The sequence below is a fragment of the Falco naumanni genome, chromosome 2 (genome assembly GCF_017639655.2).
Source record: "Falco naumanni isolate bFalNau1 chromosome 2, bFalNau1.pat, whole genome shotgun sequence".
Taxonomy (NCBI): Eukaryota; Metazoa; Chordata; class Aves; order Falconiformes; family Falconidae; genus Falco; species Falco naumanni.
The window spans coordinates 93520120-93535118 of NC_054055.1; the positions used below are offsets into that span (position 1 = coordinate 93520120).

General features: G+C 44.6%; 1 protein-coding gene across 4 annotated transcripts in view; it reads right to left on the reverse strand.

Moving 5' to 3' along the window:
* REPS2 (RALBP1 associated Eps domain containing 2) overlaps positions 1-13956 on the reverse strand; it is a 103610-nt gene extending 89654 nt beyond the window's left edge. For all 4 annotated transcript variants that reach the window (XM_040582662.1, XM_040582660.1, XM_040582661.1 and 1 more), the window contains exon 1: positions 13710-13956. In XM_040582662.1, coding sequence (XP_040438596.1) covers positions 13710-13907 — 198 coding nt within the window. In that variant the 5' untranslated portion in view covers positions 13908-13956. The remainder of the gene's footprint in view (positions 1-13709) is intronic.
* Between the last annotated feature and the right edge of the window lie 1043 nt (positions 13957-14999).

The window sequence follows — 14999 nt, forward strand, 5'->3', positions numbered from 1 at the left end:
TTTGAAACACTATTGTGCAGCCATCTTGTATCTCATGCCCACACCACTATTTGGAACCATAGAATCGTTTCGGTTAGAAAAGACCTTTAAGATCACCGAGTCCAGCTGCTAACTGGGCATTGCCAAGTCCACCACTAAATCATGTCCCTGAGCAAGGCATATATACATCTTTTAAATACCTCCAGGGATAGTGACTCAACCACTTCCCTGGGCAGCTCACATTGCTTCTAAGAAGTTGCCTCTGAGCAGCAAAACCGACAAATCCCAATTTTCTCTGGACACTTGCCTTAAGGTGACATTCCTCTATGGATTTTGTCATTTTTAACATGGGCTGAATTCACTTCGGGACCTTTCTCTCAGCAGGAAAATTAATAGGGTTTTCTTTTACCCCGTGACTTAGGTCCTTCAGATAACTCTTAGGAACTCTTCAAATTCTCTCAATTTTCTTGAAATTTTATTTCAGTAGTTAAATTCAGAACTTATTACCCGGCTGAATTAAAAGCATCATTGCACAAGCCTCATTTCTTTCGAAAACCAGGCCAAAAAAACCGCCAACCCATGACATGGAAAACTGGCAAAGTTTAGATTACATTAAGAAAGACAAAGTGGAATAAGCAGTAGTAAAGGAGACCATCTCATTTGTGTGCTGAAACCACACAGCTATGTAGGAAATGGCAAGACCTTTCAGGAACATGAACTTGTGGTTAGCCATAGAACGATAACAAAAAGATCATTAGTTGGTAGGTGACTCCCAGCAGGAGACGAAACCTTGCACTGCATAAAGAGCAGAGTGGTATGTCAAGCAAGCCCCTAACGGGGAACCAGAGGGAGGATGCCTTCCTGCAGTGTACATTACACATGCAGAAACTCACAAGTGTCCTCAGCCGTTTGACTGCTTAATGGTTAGTAAGACTGACGAGTGTTCACACAAAGGTGTAACTAGCTTTCATATTCTGCTTGCAACCTTAATCATAAATGAGCTACTGCTGCCATGGAGGGGTAAACTGAGCACTTCTATTGCAAACGAGTACTTCTGGCATTACACTTGCAGCGGTTCTCCCAGACCCATGGAAAGGCTAACGCAACAGAGAGCAAGCATATCATAACAAGCTACCAAAAGCATGGCACGCAAACTTCTAACAGAATTGAAACATCAGCAGTAAACCAAAACAAACATTTTGTATTTCCCAAGACTGAAAAGTTATTTTAGGTTAAAAAATCTTAAGCATTAAGTTGGGGAAGTAGTTCGTCGCGACAACGTGTATTAGCTTACAGTTCAAACCCACCTTTGCTTGGAACTACACAACGCCAGTACACTTCTTTCAATTACAAAATATAGCCCTGGCCATCTTACAGCAATGACGAACTGGTTTCGAAATGGCTTAATGCTCTTCTACAAATGAAAATTGCTGTACAAGGTTGCTTGCAAAATGTATTGTCTTACAATAGCCATCAGGAAGCAAAGCAAAATTTCAAGTATTTGGAGTTTGTGCAAATAATTTCACTGCTCCAAACAAACCAAGCTCTTCTCTGTGCTCTCTAGAGTCACATAGACTGCTGTGGATGCTGTAGAAATGCTGTTCCGAGTAAATGCCAGTTTGACCATAGGATAGTCCTGCAACTACCTAAGGCACTATAAGTTACCAGAATTCTCCACACAGAAGGGAATCGGGAACATGGAAAAGTAGATATCACTAGTCATCCACTTCTTAAATGTACTGCACATCTACAGCCCTCAACACATTGCTCCCCTTTATCAAAATGTCACCTAACACTCTTATTTTGAAATTTAACTTACCCTGAATGACCAAGTTACTAGAAGGACAACCCAAGTGTCTAAGTAATAATTTGGTTGTTACTAGTATCTGCATTTTGATATTGCCAAATAATTTAAGCTATATAGTGAGAATAAAAGATTCACAAACTTATCCAAAAGGGCAAAAGTAGAGGGTGTTTTCCCTATTCAGACGTATTTACTTTAAGATCTGTCCTTCAGGATCTGAACAGAGGGCCTTCACTCCAGTTCCAGAGTGCCCTGTTTTGTTGCACGGCTTAAATTCAGCAGTTACACTAAAATGAAGTTCCTTGTTAGACTTAATTTAAAGCTCCTACCTCTTGCACACTTCCCTGACATCAAATATATGCATGGTAAACAACACAGTCTAAAAACAGCTAATGAGTATTTCCTAAGGAAAAATATTCCTTTGGAGAATATCCTCCTCAAGGACAGTCCTGATTTAGGTTAGATCAAATAAGATATAATTACTACAATATAGCAGGGGAGGGGTGGGAGGGGGAGAAACATGACAGCAGGGGGAGAGAGAGAAAAAATAAGGGACAGATAACTCAGTGTAAATAACATTAAGAATTATTTTCCTGCTGACCTCAGCACTGCCCAGTACTGCTCATTCTTTTCCTGAAACAGTATTTGCTCTGGCCAGTGAACCCTGGACCTGTCATGCTGTGAGGTACCAGGTGCAGTAACACCATCACCCCCAGGCTCCCCATCCTGGTTCCTTCCTCTCACAACACCCAAAACATGTTTTGACAGGCACCACTTCACAGCTGTATTATAAGTATACTGTATCCCCAGAATAATATTTTAATGATGTTTTTAAAAAAGCCCACAGTGAGTAGTGGCAGTACATTACAACGTAAGTGCAAAAACCCCCAAGCATGCTATGCTACAGCGGTACACCTCCATCACACACCAGGTGCAGAAAACAAGAGCGCTGAGGCTCTCCTCATTTCCAACTTTGGTGGCATCTCACGCAAAACTCAACATAAAAACCAGTTACGATCTTTGCTCTGTAGTATTTTTTTGTGTGTTTTATTTTGGGGACATTTTCAGGGTGGTTTGTTTGGGGTTGTTTGTTTGGGGTTTTTTTGCTATTGACAGGCTTTTCATTGAAACTATTCAAGGACTCTGTAGGAAGCATCAGATATCAGCCTAACTTTAAACCTTACACTATCCCTTTTTAAAGGTTACCAGGTTCTAGCCTGTTTCACTTTCTATGTGCAGCAGACATTTATATCTATAACCTGCTAAACACTATGGTATCTAGAGCAATAATAAAAAACAGAAACAAGCAGCTTCCTGGTTCCTGTCTTTTATTATTCAACAACAGAGAACAGCAGTTAATGACATAATTGGGATTTATTTATTTTTGCCTTCTGATCTTCTCCCAAACCAGACATCCTCCAATACACACACTGACCACCTGGCTGACTCTTTCAAGCTTCTCCAACCTCTTTCGCAACCACTGCTTGTAATGAGAGTCACTGCTGTCCTGCTTCTTCTACCTCCCAGCTCCCTCATCCTCTGGTAAGGTCTCTACTTGTCTTACGTTCTCGTAATAGGAGAACAGTTTTAGCCTATCTGTTCTTTATGCTTCCTATTAGAACCATAAAGGAACCCATGTAAGTACCAGAAGCACAAAAAGCTGCTGGGAGGCACAAATGTTGCAACTACCAAACCCAAGAAAGGAACCCGGCCAGTGACCTTGAAGTTAGCCCACAACGACCTACAGAACCGTACCAGCACTTTGGAACGGCCTTGTATTCAGTTTCTTCCTCTTACTCTATGTAAGAAGGGAATTACTGTGGTTTGGGTCCAAAGGAAAATTTTGAGGACCTCTTTTTACCATTAACACTGAATTCAGAGTTTATGGAAGAGAAGAATAGACAGGCAGGACATAGGGGATATGTCCACATAGCTAAACAGGAGAACATTTCTAGCAGCCACAATTAACTAGGTCTTCCATAACTCCCAACAATGATAGAAAAACTCATTCTTCAGAAATTTAAACATCTGCTGCTCACTTCTCAGAATGAGAATCAATTATGGACAGCTCTGCATGGCAGATCTGACCCTTGGTGTCTCCCAGTCCTCATTCTGAAAGCAGTGGCAAAAAGTGCTTCAAACTAGTAAAACTCACCAGTTAGTACCCAAGAAGTGACAAACACCACACACTGAAGCCCTGACAAATCCTCCCCAGCTAGCTGGCAGCCACCAGATCTAGTCATCCTGAACTAGACTAACTGAAAATACTGCAAAACCTTGATGTTTTTTCCTGAAAAAACACAAGCATTCAGATTCCAACGAGCCTTTCAAATTTCTGCCAGGAAACTGAGTATTTTGTTCCAGGGTGCCTTAATACAAAGGTACCACAGAGTTTTGTGGAAGTTGTGGTTTTGATGTTTCACACCCCTGCATTTCCTCAGCAGATGACATTTCTGAGGCACCACAGCCTCCCTCCTGAACAAGCTGCCTGGCCACCATCACTGCGTAACAGCAGAATTAGTCTAATGAACAGAAAGGAACAAGGGATGGTGTACACCAACAACCTCTTTCCCAAAATTCATTTAAGATGTCATAGTGCTTTAACACCTAAACAGATCAAAACAAGAAGTGTTTTGATGTAGCTCAATAAATGATAGGTTTTGAAACATTTTCAAAGCAATTTCTCTGGTGAACATTTCTGACAGTTAACTTTGCCTTAGAAGACCAGAAGTACTTCTGGTTATTTCCCATAAAAATGTAATTCTGGACATTGTTCCACTTTGCAGACAAACTGAGACCCTACTAAAAACAGAAGAAAACAGAGACTGTGACACAAGACGTGTTTTTGCCACAAACAGAAATCTCTTACAGAATTATCCCTCATTTCAAAGGAATTTTTTTCTAAAATGAGCTTCTTTCTTCAGTAGTTACTGTGCTGTGATTTTCTAGACTAGCTACCCCGTAAAAAAAGTTGATGCTCGCTATACCCATCCTATTTTATCACATTTCACACATTTCCTAAGTTCATTTCCCTAGCACCCACAACTACAGCAGGTACTTTTAAAGGCAACGCAGAAAACACTCAAAACATTATCTTCTACAATCGTGCAGTTATCTTAATCAGTATTACAAATTAAAATCCTTCTTGAGTTATGAATTATTTTTATAAGACTGAAGAGCTATCAAAAGACCACTGTATATGCTGTGTGTAAAGGACCTGCCCTTCCCTGATCTTACACTCCATTTACCTCTAGTTTGAATCAACACATCACTTAGAAAAGCAGCTTAAAATTTTCTCTTCCACATCACTAAACAAAACCCTAAAATTATGCTTGCACCTTATGTGTTGAAATGCGTCATTCAGTCAGTGATAACCTACTTGTTTGCATCTAAACCAAGCATTCGTCCTCAATTCAGCTAAAGAACACAGGACTTCAAAACAGCAACATCAGACAGTCAAAGACAACATCATCTCCAGTGCCCATGCACAGTACGCCAGCATTTTATAGCACATTTTATATCACGACTTGTATTTGCATTTCTGTCTGTACATAATAAAAGTAGCCTACGGCTATTAAAACAAAGATGTTCTTATAAAAGCAGCAATTATTCAGAGGAGGAAGGAAAGTAAAAAAATAACATTAAATAAATACATATATCACACTGGGTTCATTTTTCCACCCTCTCCATTTATTTTCATTTCTGGCATTTGAAACCTCCCAGTACTTCACCTTTTACTGCTCCACTGCTGTTACTGTTGGTAACAAATTAATTCTGACAGTGTTTGTCAGCCCATAGCATTCATCCAGTTTTGCAAATGATTATAGACACATTGTTTTATTCTGAAAGACCATCATCTTGGATTCCATAGGACATCATTGTGTAAATTATGCCAGAAGTAAATAATGCATGAAATGTGAAATGTTACCTATGCCAAAGCGGATCTAATGTTTCTTGGTGTGGAAAAAGACTTTAAAAAGAAAAAGGATTTTTTAAAAAAAAAAAAGTAAACTGATTTGAAAGGCTCATGCCAAAAAAGACTTGAAATTTATAATAACAATAATAAAGTAATGGCACAGACATTTACTATTGACAGTAGAATTCAGCTTCATGACTCATACTGTAGTGAGCAAGCAGACACCATGGGCCACGTTCAAACAGCTTAAATTCAAACTGAGCCAAGTGTTTCCCATTAGCCAACTCTAAATTTTCAGTGCTACTAAGCCAGTGGTAATTACAAGGTCTGAATCCAGGGTTTCAAGTATGGCCCTACTCAAAGGAGTAGCTCCCCACCACCTCCTGTCAGAGAAGAACATCAACCGAGGTGCACGCTGAGATTGCAGGACTATGCAGATGCAAGGGTAAGAGAACAGAAGAACCATTTGCAGCCTTCTTGGATGGGGGAAGACTGCTCAGGACAGAAAACAAAACAAACACAGCAATCAAAAATAAAGAAGCAGAAGAAAAAGCTGAAGACCTGCTTTGGTTGTCAGGCTACCTGAAGTTTCTCAAAACCTTCTGTTGTTACAGACATCTGCCAACCGTGCTGCTGTAAGTGGGGCACTCGGCAACTCCTGTTGGTTAGGAAGGCCTCTGAATGACTCATCCAGGTACAAGAGAGGATTTAACAGGCAGCACGTAACCTTGGGGTCCTTTCAAACCGGCCCAGTCCCAGCCGGAGCGAGCCCACCAGCACAGCGCAGGCGCGCTCCGCACGGAGGGACAGCCTGCTGCGGGGACGCTCCTCACAGAGGGCTCCTTCAGCGCTGCTCTCCACACGTACCACCCGCCGTCTAGGGCAACTGGCAGCACAAAGCATCTCAACCTTCACGTTTGCAAGGCAGGTTCGTGGGAGAAATAAGCTATTTAAAACATTATTTAAGTCTAAAGAGATAAGACCCTAATTTGATATTTTTCTAGATAAAGATCTGCCTCGCCATCATCAAAACAAGGGTTTGTAGTTTTTTCTAAACAAATATGGGTAACATTTCTGTTTTTACCAACAAGTAATATTTTAAAACATATTTAAACAAGCACATAGCTTAAGATACAGCTTAAATTCTTATTTTTTAAGATATTAAATAAGATTTACTTGTGTAGGTACATGTGATATACGCAAAGTAAGTTTTGATGAAAACTTAATTTAAAAATACACAGACCATCGGCTAGAAAATGAAACCCACACATTTCTTATGTACGCAAACATCTGGAAGTTGACAAAAACACATTTTGTCTTTTAAACACTTCAGTAAATAAACTATAATTTGCAGTTAGTTATTTAGCTGATTATTTCTGGTCACTGTGTCCTACCAGATCACAGAACTAACGGGTCTCATCCCACCACATCTTTCCACCTCATCATTGTAGCTAAACTGCAAAGGGCAGCAGCGGGGGAGAAGCCCTTACCAACCAAGTTCTCAATTTTCTCCATTTTATTCAGTGGTCACCAAATAACGCTGCTGAACACACTTGAAAAAGAAAATATTCCCTCTGTTCAGGAAGAGGGGATTACTATTTCTCCACAGTTGGTTTTCTACTGCAGCACCCTCTTCTAGTTAATTATCCACTAACTCAGATGTTGAGCTGTCTGACTGCCTTCAAAAGTTGAACTACCACATATTGCTCATTAATGTTTTATTTTACCATACTGCTGGCATGTTTAGATGCTAATACATCAAAGAATATTGGTTTACAAATATTATATCAAATGTATTCCTCAATTCATAATATTGTAAATTTAAATAGGTTATTTATCCTGATCCCTCGTCACAGAAATACTTGTTACATCTTTCATGAATCTATCCTGGCTAAGTTTTTCAGCTCAGCTAAATTCATGTTTTCAGAGTTTAGATCAACACTTTTTTGTGGGGGGCGTCTGTGCTAGATTCACCCACTGAGGTAACTGAACCCTGCATATAACACCTCCTTTGCAAAACAGATTGTGGACAGTATCAATCAATCTGTATATAAATATCACAACACTGATAGCATATTGCTATCATATTGTTGCGATATTTATATACAGACTGACTGATAAATGCACAAGTAAAAGAGGTTATACTCAACTGTTTGCTGAACCCACTGCACTTGCCTAAGTACTGTGACAAAACAACTTATTTAAAAGAGAAAAAAATATATATAAAAAAACCCACCAGTCGTCTTCATCTCATCCCTGCTTCATACTGCAGCATCCTCTCTTAAAGAGAGCTGCTTTCATCCCAATGGATCCTTGTAGAGTTATTTTAAATCACTGGCACAGCAAAGCATTATTTTATTGGAAAATAAAACAATCAATTCATACTTGGTTGTTATGACGGTTAATTACTGAAAGCTGCAGGCCTTGATCAGACTGACTCTGACCATCCCAAGCAGGTCTGGGAGTCTCTGGTTTTACAGCGTGATTTGAAACACACTTGGGAAGGAACAGCTTCTACGTATCTTCCACTGTGTATGTTGACACCAAGGCACTCAAAAACTACTGATCTTTTAGGTAGTGACTACTAAATGATAGTTTAAATGATACGCAATAGTTTAAAGATGTACAAAGACCTGATTTTTTTTTTAATGGAATATATCATCAAGATACATCCAGGTGAAGTTTTACCCTTTACCTTGTAATACTACTACTGTGGTTTTTACATCTGGATTTTGCATGTTCCTACTTATGCAAAAACAAGTTTGCTTGTGACTCTAGAAAGCCAATGACAATTCGGGGACTGTGGACAGAAGTACGGATATCAAAATGTCAGTTTTCCTTTCTTTTTCTTGCTGTACCGCTTACATAAAGTTGTACTCCCCTTTTATTTCTTCCTTACTCAAAGATGTCAGTAGGATGTTAACTTCTCTGTTACATCACCTTTTGATGGACCCGCTGTTAGTCAGTCAGTTAAATCCCAATGCCACCACTAGCATAATGCCAAATTCTGTCAAGGGGTACAACAGAGTGAATTTTATCTTTTTTAAAGTAACAGTAAGTCCAGACTTTCCTCACTCAAAAAGCTCATTTTTTAACTGCCACAGTTGTTGTTCTTTTCCGCCTGTTTGAAGCAGACAGTTAATCCCACCCCAGCTATCATGCAGGTAGTAATTTATGCTTATGGAATTTAAAAAAACACGTTACAGAAAAGCCAACCCTCATGGGCATCTTTCCAAAGAAAGACCGACTTAGCAACTTTTTTTTTAATTCTATTCACACTTCTGCTTTTTGAACATAAAAATACAGTTAAACTGTAGAGTTACAACAATAGAGACAAGTCATGATAAATACAGATTAGCTCACAAAGCCTGTGGAAGAAAGGCAAGATCGTTGGTCTGTGCTCCTACTCACACAGAGCTGGAACGAGAGTCCCAGCTAAAAAAATGCAGCGTCTGTGCACTCCCGCATCACACAATTAATACTTGTCATCCTTGGAGCTCAAAATAAGGCAGTGTGTTCATTTGCAGAGGAAAGACTGCATTTTCTTAAGAAAACTGGATCTCTGTGCTGACAGCGCAAGTCCACAAATAGGATTAAGGTTTATAAAACTGGGAATTAAAGATACCATCAGACAACCAAGTGAGAATGAATCAAGTAAGTCCCAACCTAATAAAAAGAGATAAGCATTTTACTGTAAATCTTGAGTCTAACCCTGCTCCCTAATTTCTTAGGCCAAACTCTTCAGAGACCACAGTAACACCAACAAACAGTAGAACTAGCACAGGTACCTCACCTTTGCTGATCAGGGGGCAATGACTCTACAAAGCACTATTTTATCTGGAAGCGATGCAGACATCAGCCCACCAGCACTCGGCACCTGTAACAAATGCACTTTGGGGTCCCAGACCCAAGGAGCGGAGGCTGTACTCGCTGGCAGCCAGCTTCAAAACAGGGTCAAAAATGGCTTGCCCAAAATGAGACAAGGCACCCCATCCACCGTCAACACTTGTGGCACAGTGGTTAGCATGGAGTATTGACATTCCGAACAGTGAGGGAGCACAACCAAGCCGATTTCTCCAAAAAGGCCAGAAACCCCAGAGTTTGCCCTTGGGGGCAGGCACACAAACCTGTTGCTGTCATCTATTGATGGCCATCAGTGATGCCTCCTGCCCCGAGATGCAGTCACTCCTTCATTCCTCCTAACTGCTAGCATACCTCTGCCTGCCTTCTTCCCTCTTAAGAAGTGTTATCAAAATTGATGTAGCAAAGTACGCTGTGGGACCACCTTTGCTTCAGCAACAGTGACTTCAAAACATTCTTTTTTCTTTGCACAAATTCAGTTCTTTTTCTGTTTATTATGAGCCAAAGCATAGGGAACACCATTTTCAACTTGACCAACATGGGTAAATATAAATCCAGCTGATGCTATTACATTTCTTCTATTTCTGACAGTCTACACAACCACACGGCACGTGACTAGTCTGCTTCTTCCTCCTTTGACATAAATATTGAAAAAATAATAACAGTCCTAGCACAGATCTTTCAGGCAAGAGATTATAGACATTTTACAGAGTTACTTTAAAAGCCCCTGGCAAAGAACTGGCCACAGGCTTTGCGCAAGTCTAAATAAAATCTTAACGGTTCTGCCTTTCTTCGACTAGCCATATAGTGCGGTTACTTTCAGCACACGGGGGAGGTATGATTACACAGTCTGCAAAAACCACGCTGTCCTGTCCCTGTCATGCCCTTCTCCATCCTGTAAAGCGTCTGAAATTTTTCATTTCAGTGCTAACTTTAACCATTTTTCCAGAACTAAGATCACTTGCCGAGTTCATTCTTCAGTCCCTTCTTTAAGGAAAGTTAAATAGGTACAGCCTCTGCTGTACCCTACTGCCCAGCACAAGAGCTGGCTTTGGTGAGCCTGGGTGTAACGAACCTGTGTTCAATCGCTTCACTCGTAGCAAGCCCTGGGACTCTCGGGTGCACACCATCTGTTCCTACTGACCCGCTGCTCTTGGATTTTTTCCACTCATTCCAGCATTTCCTCTTCTGGCACATGCTCGCACATTCCCTACCTGCTCTCCGTTACCTAGCCTCTTTCTTCTAAATAAAACTCTTGGATCAAGCCAACTAACATTTAAACTAAACAAAACCCTTGCCTGTCCGCTGTTTGGGAGCGCACATCACTGCTTTTCCTACAGGAACTGACATATTCAACAGCACTGCTCCAGCTGGGATGCACCCACATGGGTTTTGTCTAGATCGCATGCCCTGCCATTAGAGTTAAGGAAGGTGGAAGGAGATTTCCCCATGAGGCTTGTGAGCATCCTCCTGATCAACAAGAAATCTCAATCAAAGACTGTATAAGGAAAGGCTCCTTTCTCAAAGGTTTAACCCACTTACTACACAAGTACAAATGCCTGAAGACAAAAGCACAGGTTCAGGACTTTGCCACGGCACAAGATGCCAGTTCTGGAAGCATACTGATCTGTAAAACTGCTCCTCAAGGAATACCTTGAGAATAAAATGCTGTAAACTGTACATTGCTTACAAAATGGTCCATGGCCATCCCTTGTTATAGCCCACACAAGGGCCAGGGAATGGTGTTAACAATCTTGCAGAATGTGCAGGCTCTGCTTCATAGAAATCCAGAACTGGTTTCCGATTCAACTCTCCCCGTTTCTGACACGGCAAAACTCAGCACGACCATTTCTCAGTTGGTCAGTAGGGATGCCTGCACACTAAGCACTAATTGTGACAGATGGGGATTTTTAAAAGCATTAAAAAAAAAAAAGCTTTCATGGTCAACAATTATTTCAAAGAAAACATGTTATCTTAACTCAAATGAGCTGCCTCTGCCTAAAATGGGTGTTCCCTGTACTAGCAGAAAACATATACCATGAACCTCTGTGCATCGCTCCCATAATTGTTAGAATGATAAGGTTTTTTAAACAGAAACTATTAGATTGCATTTTTGGAGGACGATAAAAGACAAAGTATCAGCAAATATCTCAAACAATGTTGTGTGGTTTTCCCTATTAAAACATCCTCGTTTCCAACTTTTAAAAAAAAAAAAAAACACATTACGTTAATTCATTTTTTTTCTTAAGTCCCGGTAAATGTTAGTAAGAATACCCAACAGCAGTGGATTCTAAGGACAGGCGTTCCAGCCACGGAGCAGAGCATAACTGTAATTAATACCATATAAACAAGGGACCAGGGAGGAAGGAGGAAGAGAAACAGCTCCAGATCCCACAGGCCTTATTATCCGAATATTCCTGAAGCCAATTACAGGCTTGTTTCCCAGTAACATACTCTCCATAGCATAAATATACCTGGAAATAATCTAATAGTAAAAAACAAGAACATTAAAAAAAAAACCCAAAACACAAGCATTTCCAGGCTTATGTCACACATTACTATCAAAATGACTCCCAAAACAGACTATGAAAATAATATGATAATAAATTTTATTTAAATGATAGGGTAAGGAACGGCACAGTAAAAATAAGAGGGTTTTTCCATACTTCTTTGGAAAATGAAGTGACTCATATCAAAGTCATATAAATTTACTAGTAGGGTTTTAAAAAGTTTCTTAAATGTGCCTTCTTATTTGAAATAAAACACCTTCATCTTCCTCTTTGCAATGCAAAGGCCTACTCTTGGTGCTCGACCTATGTGAAATCTCTATGTTCACCATCCAATTCACCTGGAAGACCAAGGCCACAACATGGCTCAAAATTAAGCGGTAACTACGGTGCTCGGTAACATTTCTGTTTTACAGATCTGGTAAATAGCACAAGTAAGCAAAGAAAATATCCTCAAAATATCATCACTTTTGTTCAGAATCACCCGTGCAATATGAATTTGTGTTAAGTCATTATAAGATGACCTGACAGCTATGAGGAAAGCCGCAGGAAGAGGTCAGTACCCTCAGGCAGTGCCGAGGCACAACTGTACTTCAGCTTAACTCAGCATAACTTTTTTTCTGCTTCATAAATAAAAGCTACTGAAGAACAGAACTCCTGTAAATAAAAATAATAATAATAATAAAAAAAAAAACGGAAATACCCTATTTCTGTTGGGTTTATTGCCAGAAGTATTGGGCAACTGCAGTGCACTGGTCAAGTCACTAATCCACAGGTGGAGAAGACCACAGGAGCGGTTCAGTTCCTTCTGCCCATCGCTGGCGGCGGATGGCACAAGCCTCCTCACTCCCCGACCGAGCTCTTCCTCGAAACTACGGGAGGGTCCCACCTGGCAGCTCTGCGGGGACCTTTCCCGCGACCCTCCTGCTCGGACCGTGCAAGAGCCCCTTACCTGGCACCTAAATGTATTTGTTCTCAAGAACAGACCTGCAAACACCACACCACCATCCCACCTACAGATCTTTTTCACTAACACAACACTTGGAAAATTAAAAAAAATAAAAAAAAAAAAAAAAAAAAAAACAAAAAACCAGCGCGAAGCCAGGAACTAAACACATCGCACGCCCTTTACAGCCCTGCGAACACAACTGTCTTTATGGTGCGCGGGGGCCCTTCGGAGGACGCGGGGGCCATGCCCGGCCCGCACGCACCGCCCCAGGGCTGCGCACCGCCGTCCGCACGGACCGACACCCGCGCCGCCGCCGCACGGACCGGCGGCACACCGCCCACCGGCACCGGCACGCCGCCCCCCCCGGCACCCACACACCTGGCCGCAATAAGGATCGCGACTGCCGAAATCTGGCGGCACCAGCGGCTCACCTGAAGGAAAGCCAGCGGGTACACAGCGGCCGCGGGCACCGCCGTCCCCGCCGCTGCGGCGGGCAGCCCTGCCCCGCTCCCCCGCGCTCCGCGCCCGCCCCAGCCGCCGCCGCTCGTCCCGGCCCCGCGGGCAGGGCAAGGGCGTCGGGGCACCGGCCCGCCGCGCAGCCCCGAACTTCCCGGCGGAGGCAGCGCCAGCCCCTCTCCCGCCGGGCCGGGGGAGCGCGTCCCGCCCCGTCCCCGCAACTTCGGGGCGACCCACCTGGTGCAGCGTGTCCGGGGGTAGCTGGGAGGCCCGGAACAGCTCGCCCACGCTGCTGCCCCCGGCGGCCGCCTCGGGGGGCGGGCAGCACCGCGAGAAGAGCTCGGAGTAGCGCTGCTGCTCGCTCTCGCTCAGCGGCAGGAGCAGACCCCCGGTACCGCCGGCGGCGGCGGCCCCCCCCGCCGGCCCCTGCTCCATGGCGGGGCGGCGCAGGCAGCACGGCGCGGCGGGGCAGCGGGTGCCGCGCCGCCGGAGGGGGGAGGTGTGGCGGGCGGGAGGCGGCGCCGCGCTGCAGCGGGGAAGGTGAGTCCCCGCCCCCGCCCGGTGAGGGCTCCGCGCCGGCCCCGCAGTGCCCCCGCCGCCGCCGGGAGCCGCTCCCGGCCCCGCCTCGCCCCGCCGCTCCGTCCCGCCCCGCAGCCAGCGGCCCTGCGTGGGGACCCGCCGGCCGCGGCCCCGCGTGGCGCTGGCGTCCCCTCACGGCTCCGCCGCCGCCGGCCCGGCCCCCGCCAGGCGCCTGTTTCTTTTCTTACATATTTTTTTCAGTCGGTTTTGGGTCAATCCCAAGTACCGGCCGCCTGCGCTGCCACCCGCCGCGGGCGGTGGGTGCCCCAGGGGCAGCCCCGTCGCTGCGCCACAGGGCGGGCACCGGGGCCCAGCGCCGCGGCCGGCCGGGTGCACAGGCGGCAAAGCCCCCCGCGCTGCCAGCGTGCCCCCCGCCGTGCCCTCCCGCCCCAGCCGCGCCCCCACCCGCCGCGGGGCTGTGCTGGGGGCTCCCCGCGCCCCCCGACACCTCGGGCCCCCGGCAGCCGCTCCGAGCGCAGGCGGGGATGCGGACCCCGAGCGACCCCCGACGGGCCGCTTGGCCGGGCACTATCTCGCCGCGCGCGCTGTAGTTTTTTGCTTTAACGTGAAGGGCAGAGCGCCCCTTGTTTGCAGACACGAGTCCCCTTCATGTGACTCCCCTGTCAGCAGTGACACCGTACGCGTTCCCCTTGCAGGCCGAGCATCCCCTTCACAGCCGGCTGGCCGGGTGGCACATCCCACCCAGGAGCGTGTCTGTGGGTCCCTCGCTGGTTGTAGGAGCCTTTGCCTCCCAGCAGTTCCTCGGGGCATTTCAAGGAATGGGGTACCTGAGCTGGAGCGGATCCTTGCGAATGCCCGTGACCCGCAGAAGAGTCAACGACAGCTTCGGTTTTGCTCGCAGTGCTGTGCCGTGAGCAGCATGTGGCCCATGCTGCCAGCCACATCCCTAAACACAAAACATTTAGGATGTCAGCGTGGTTTAATATC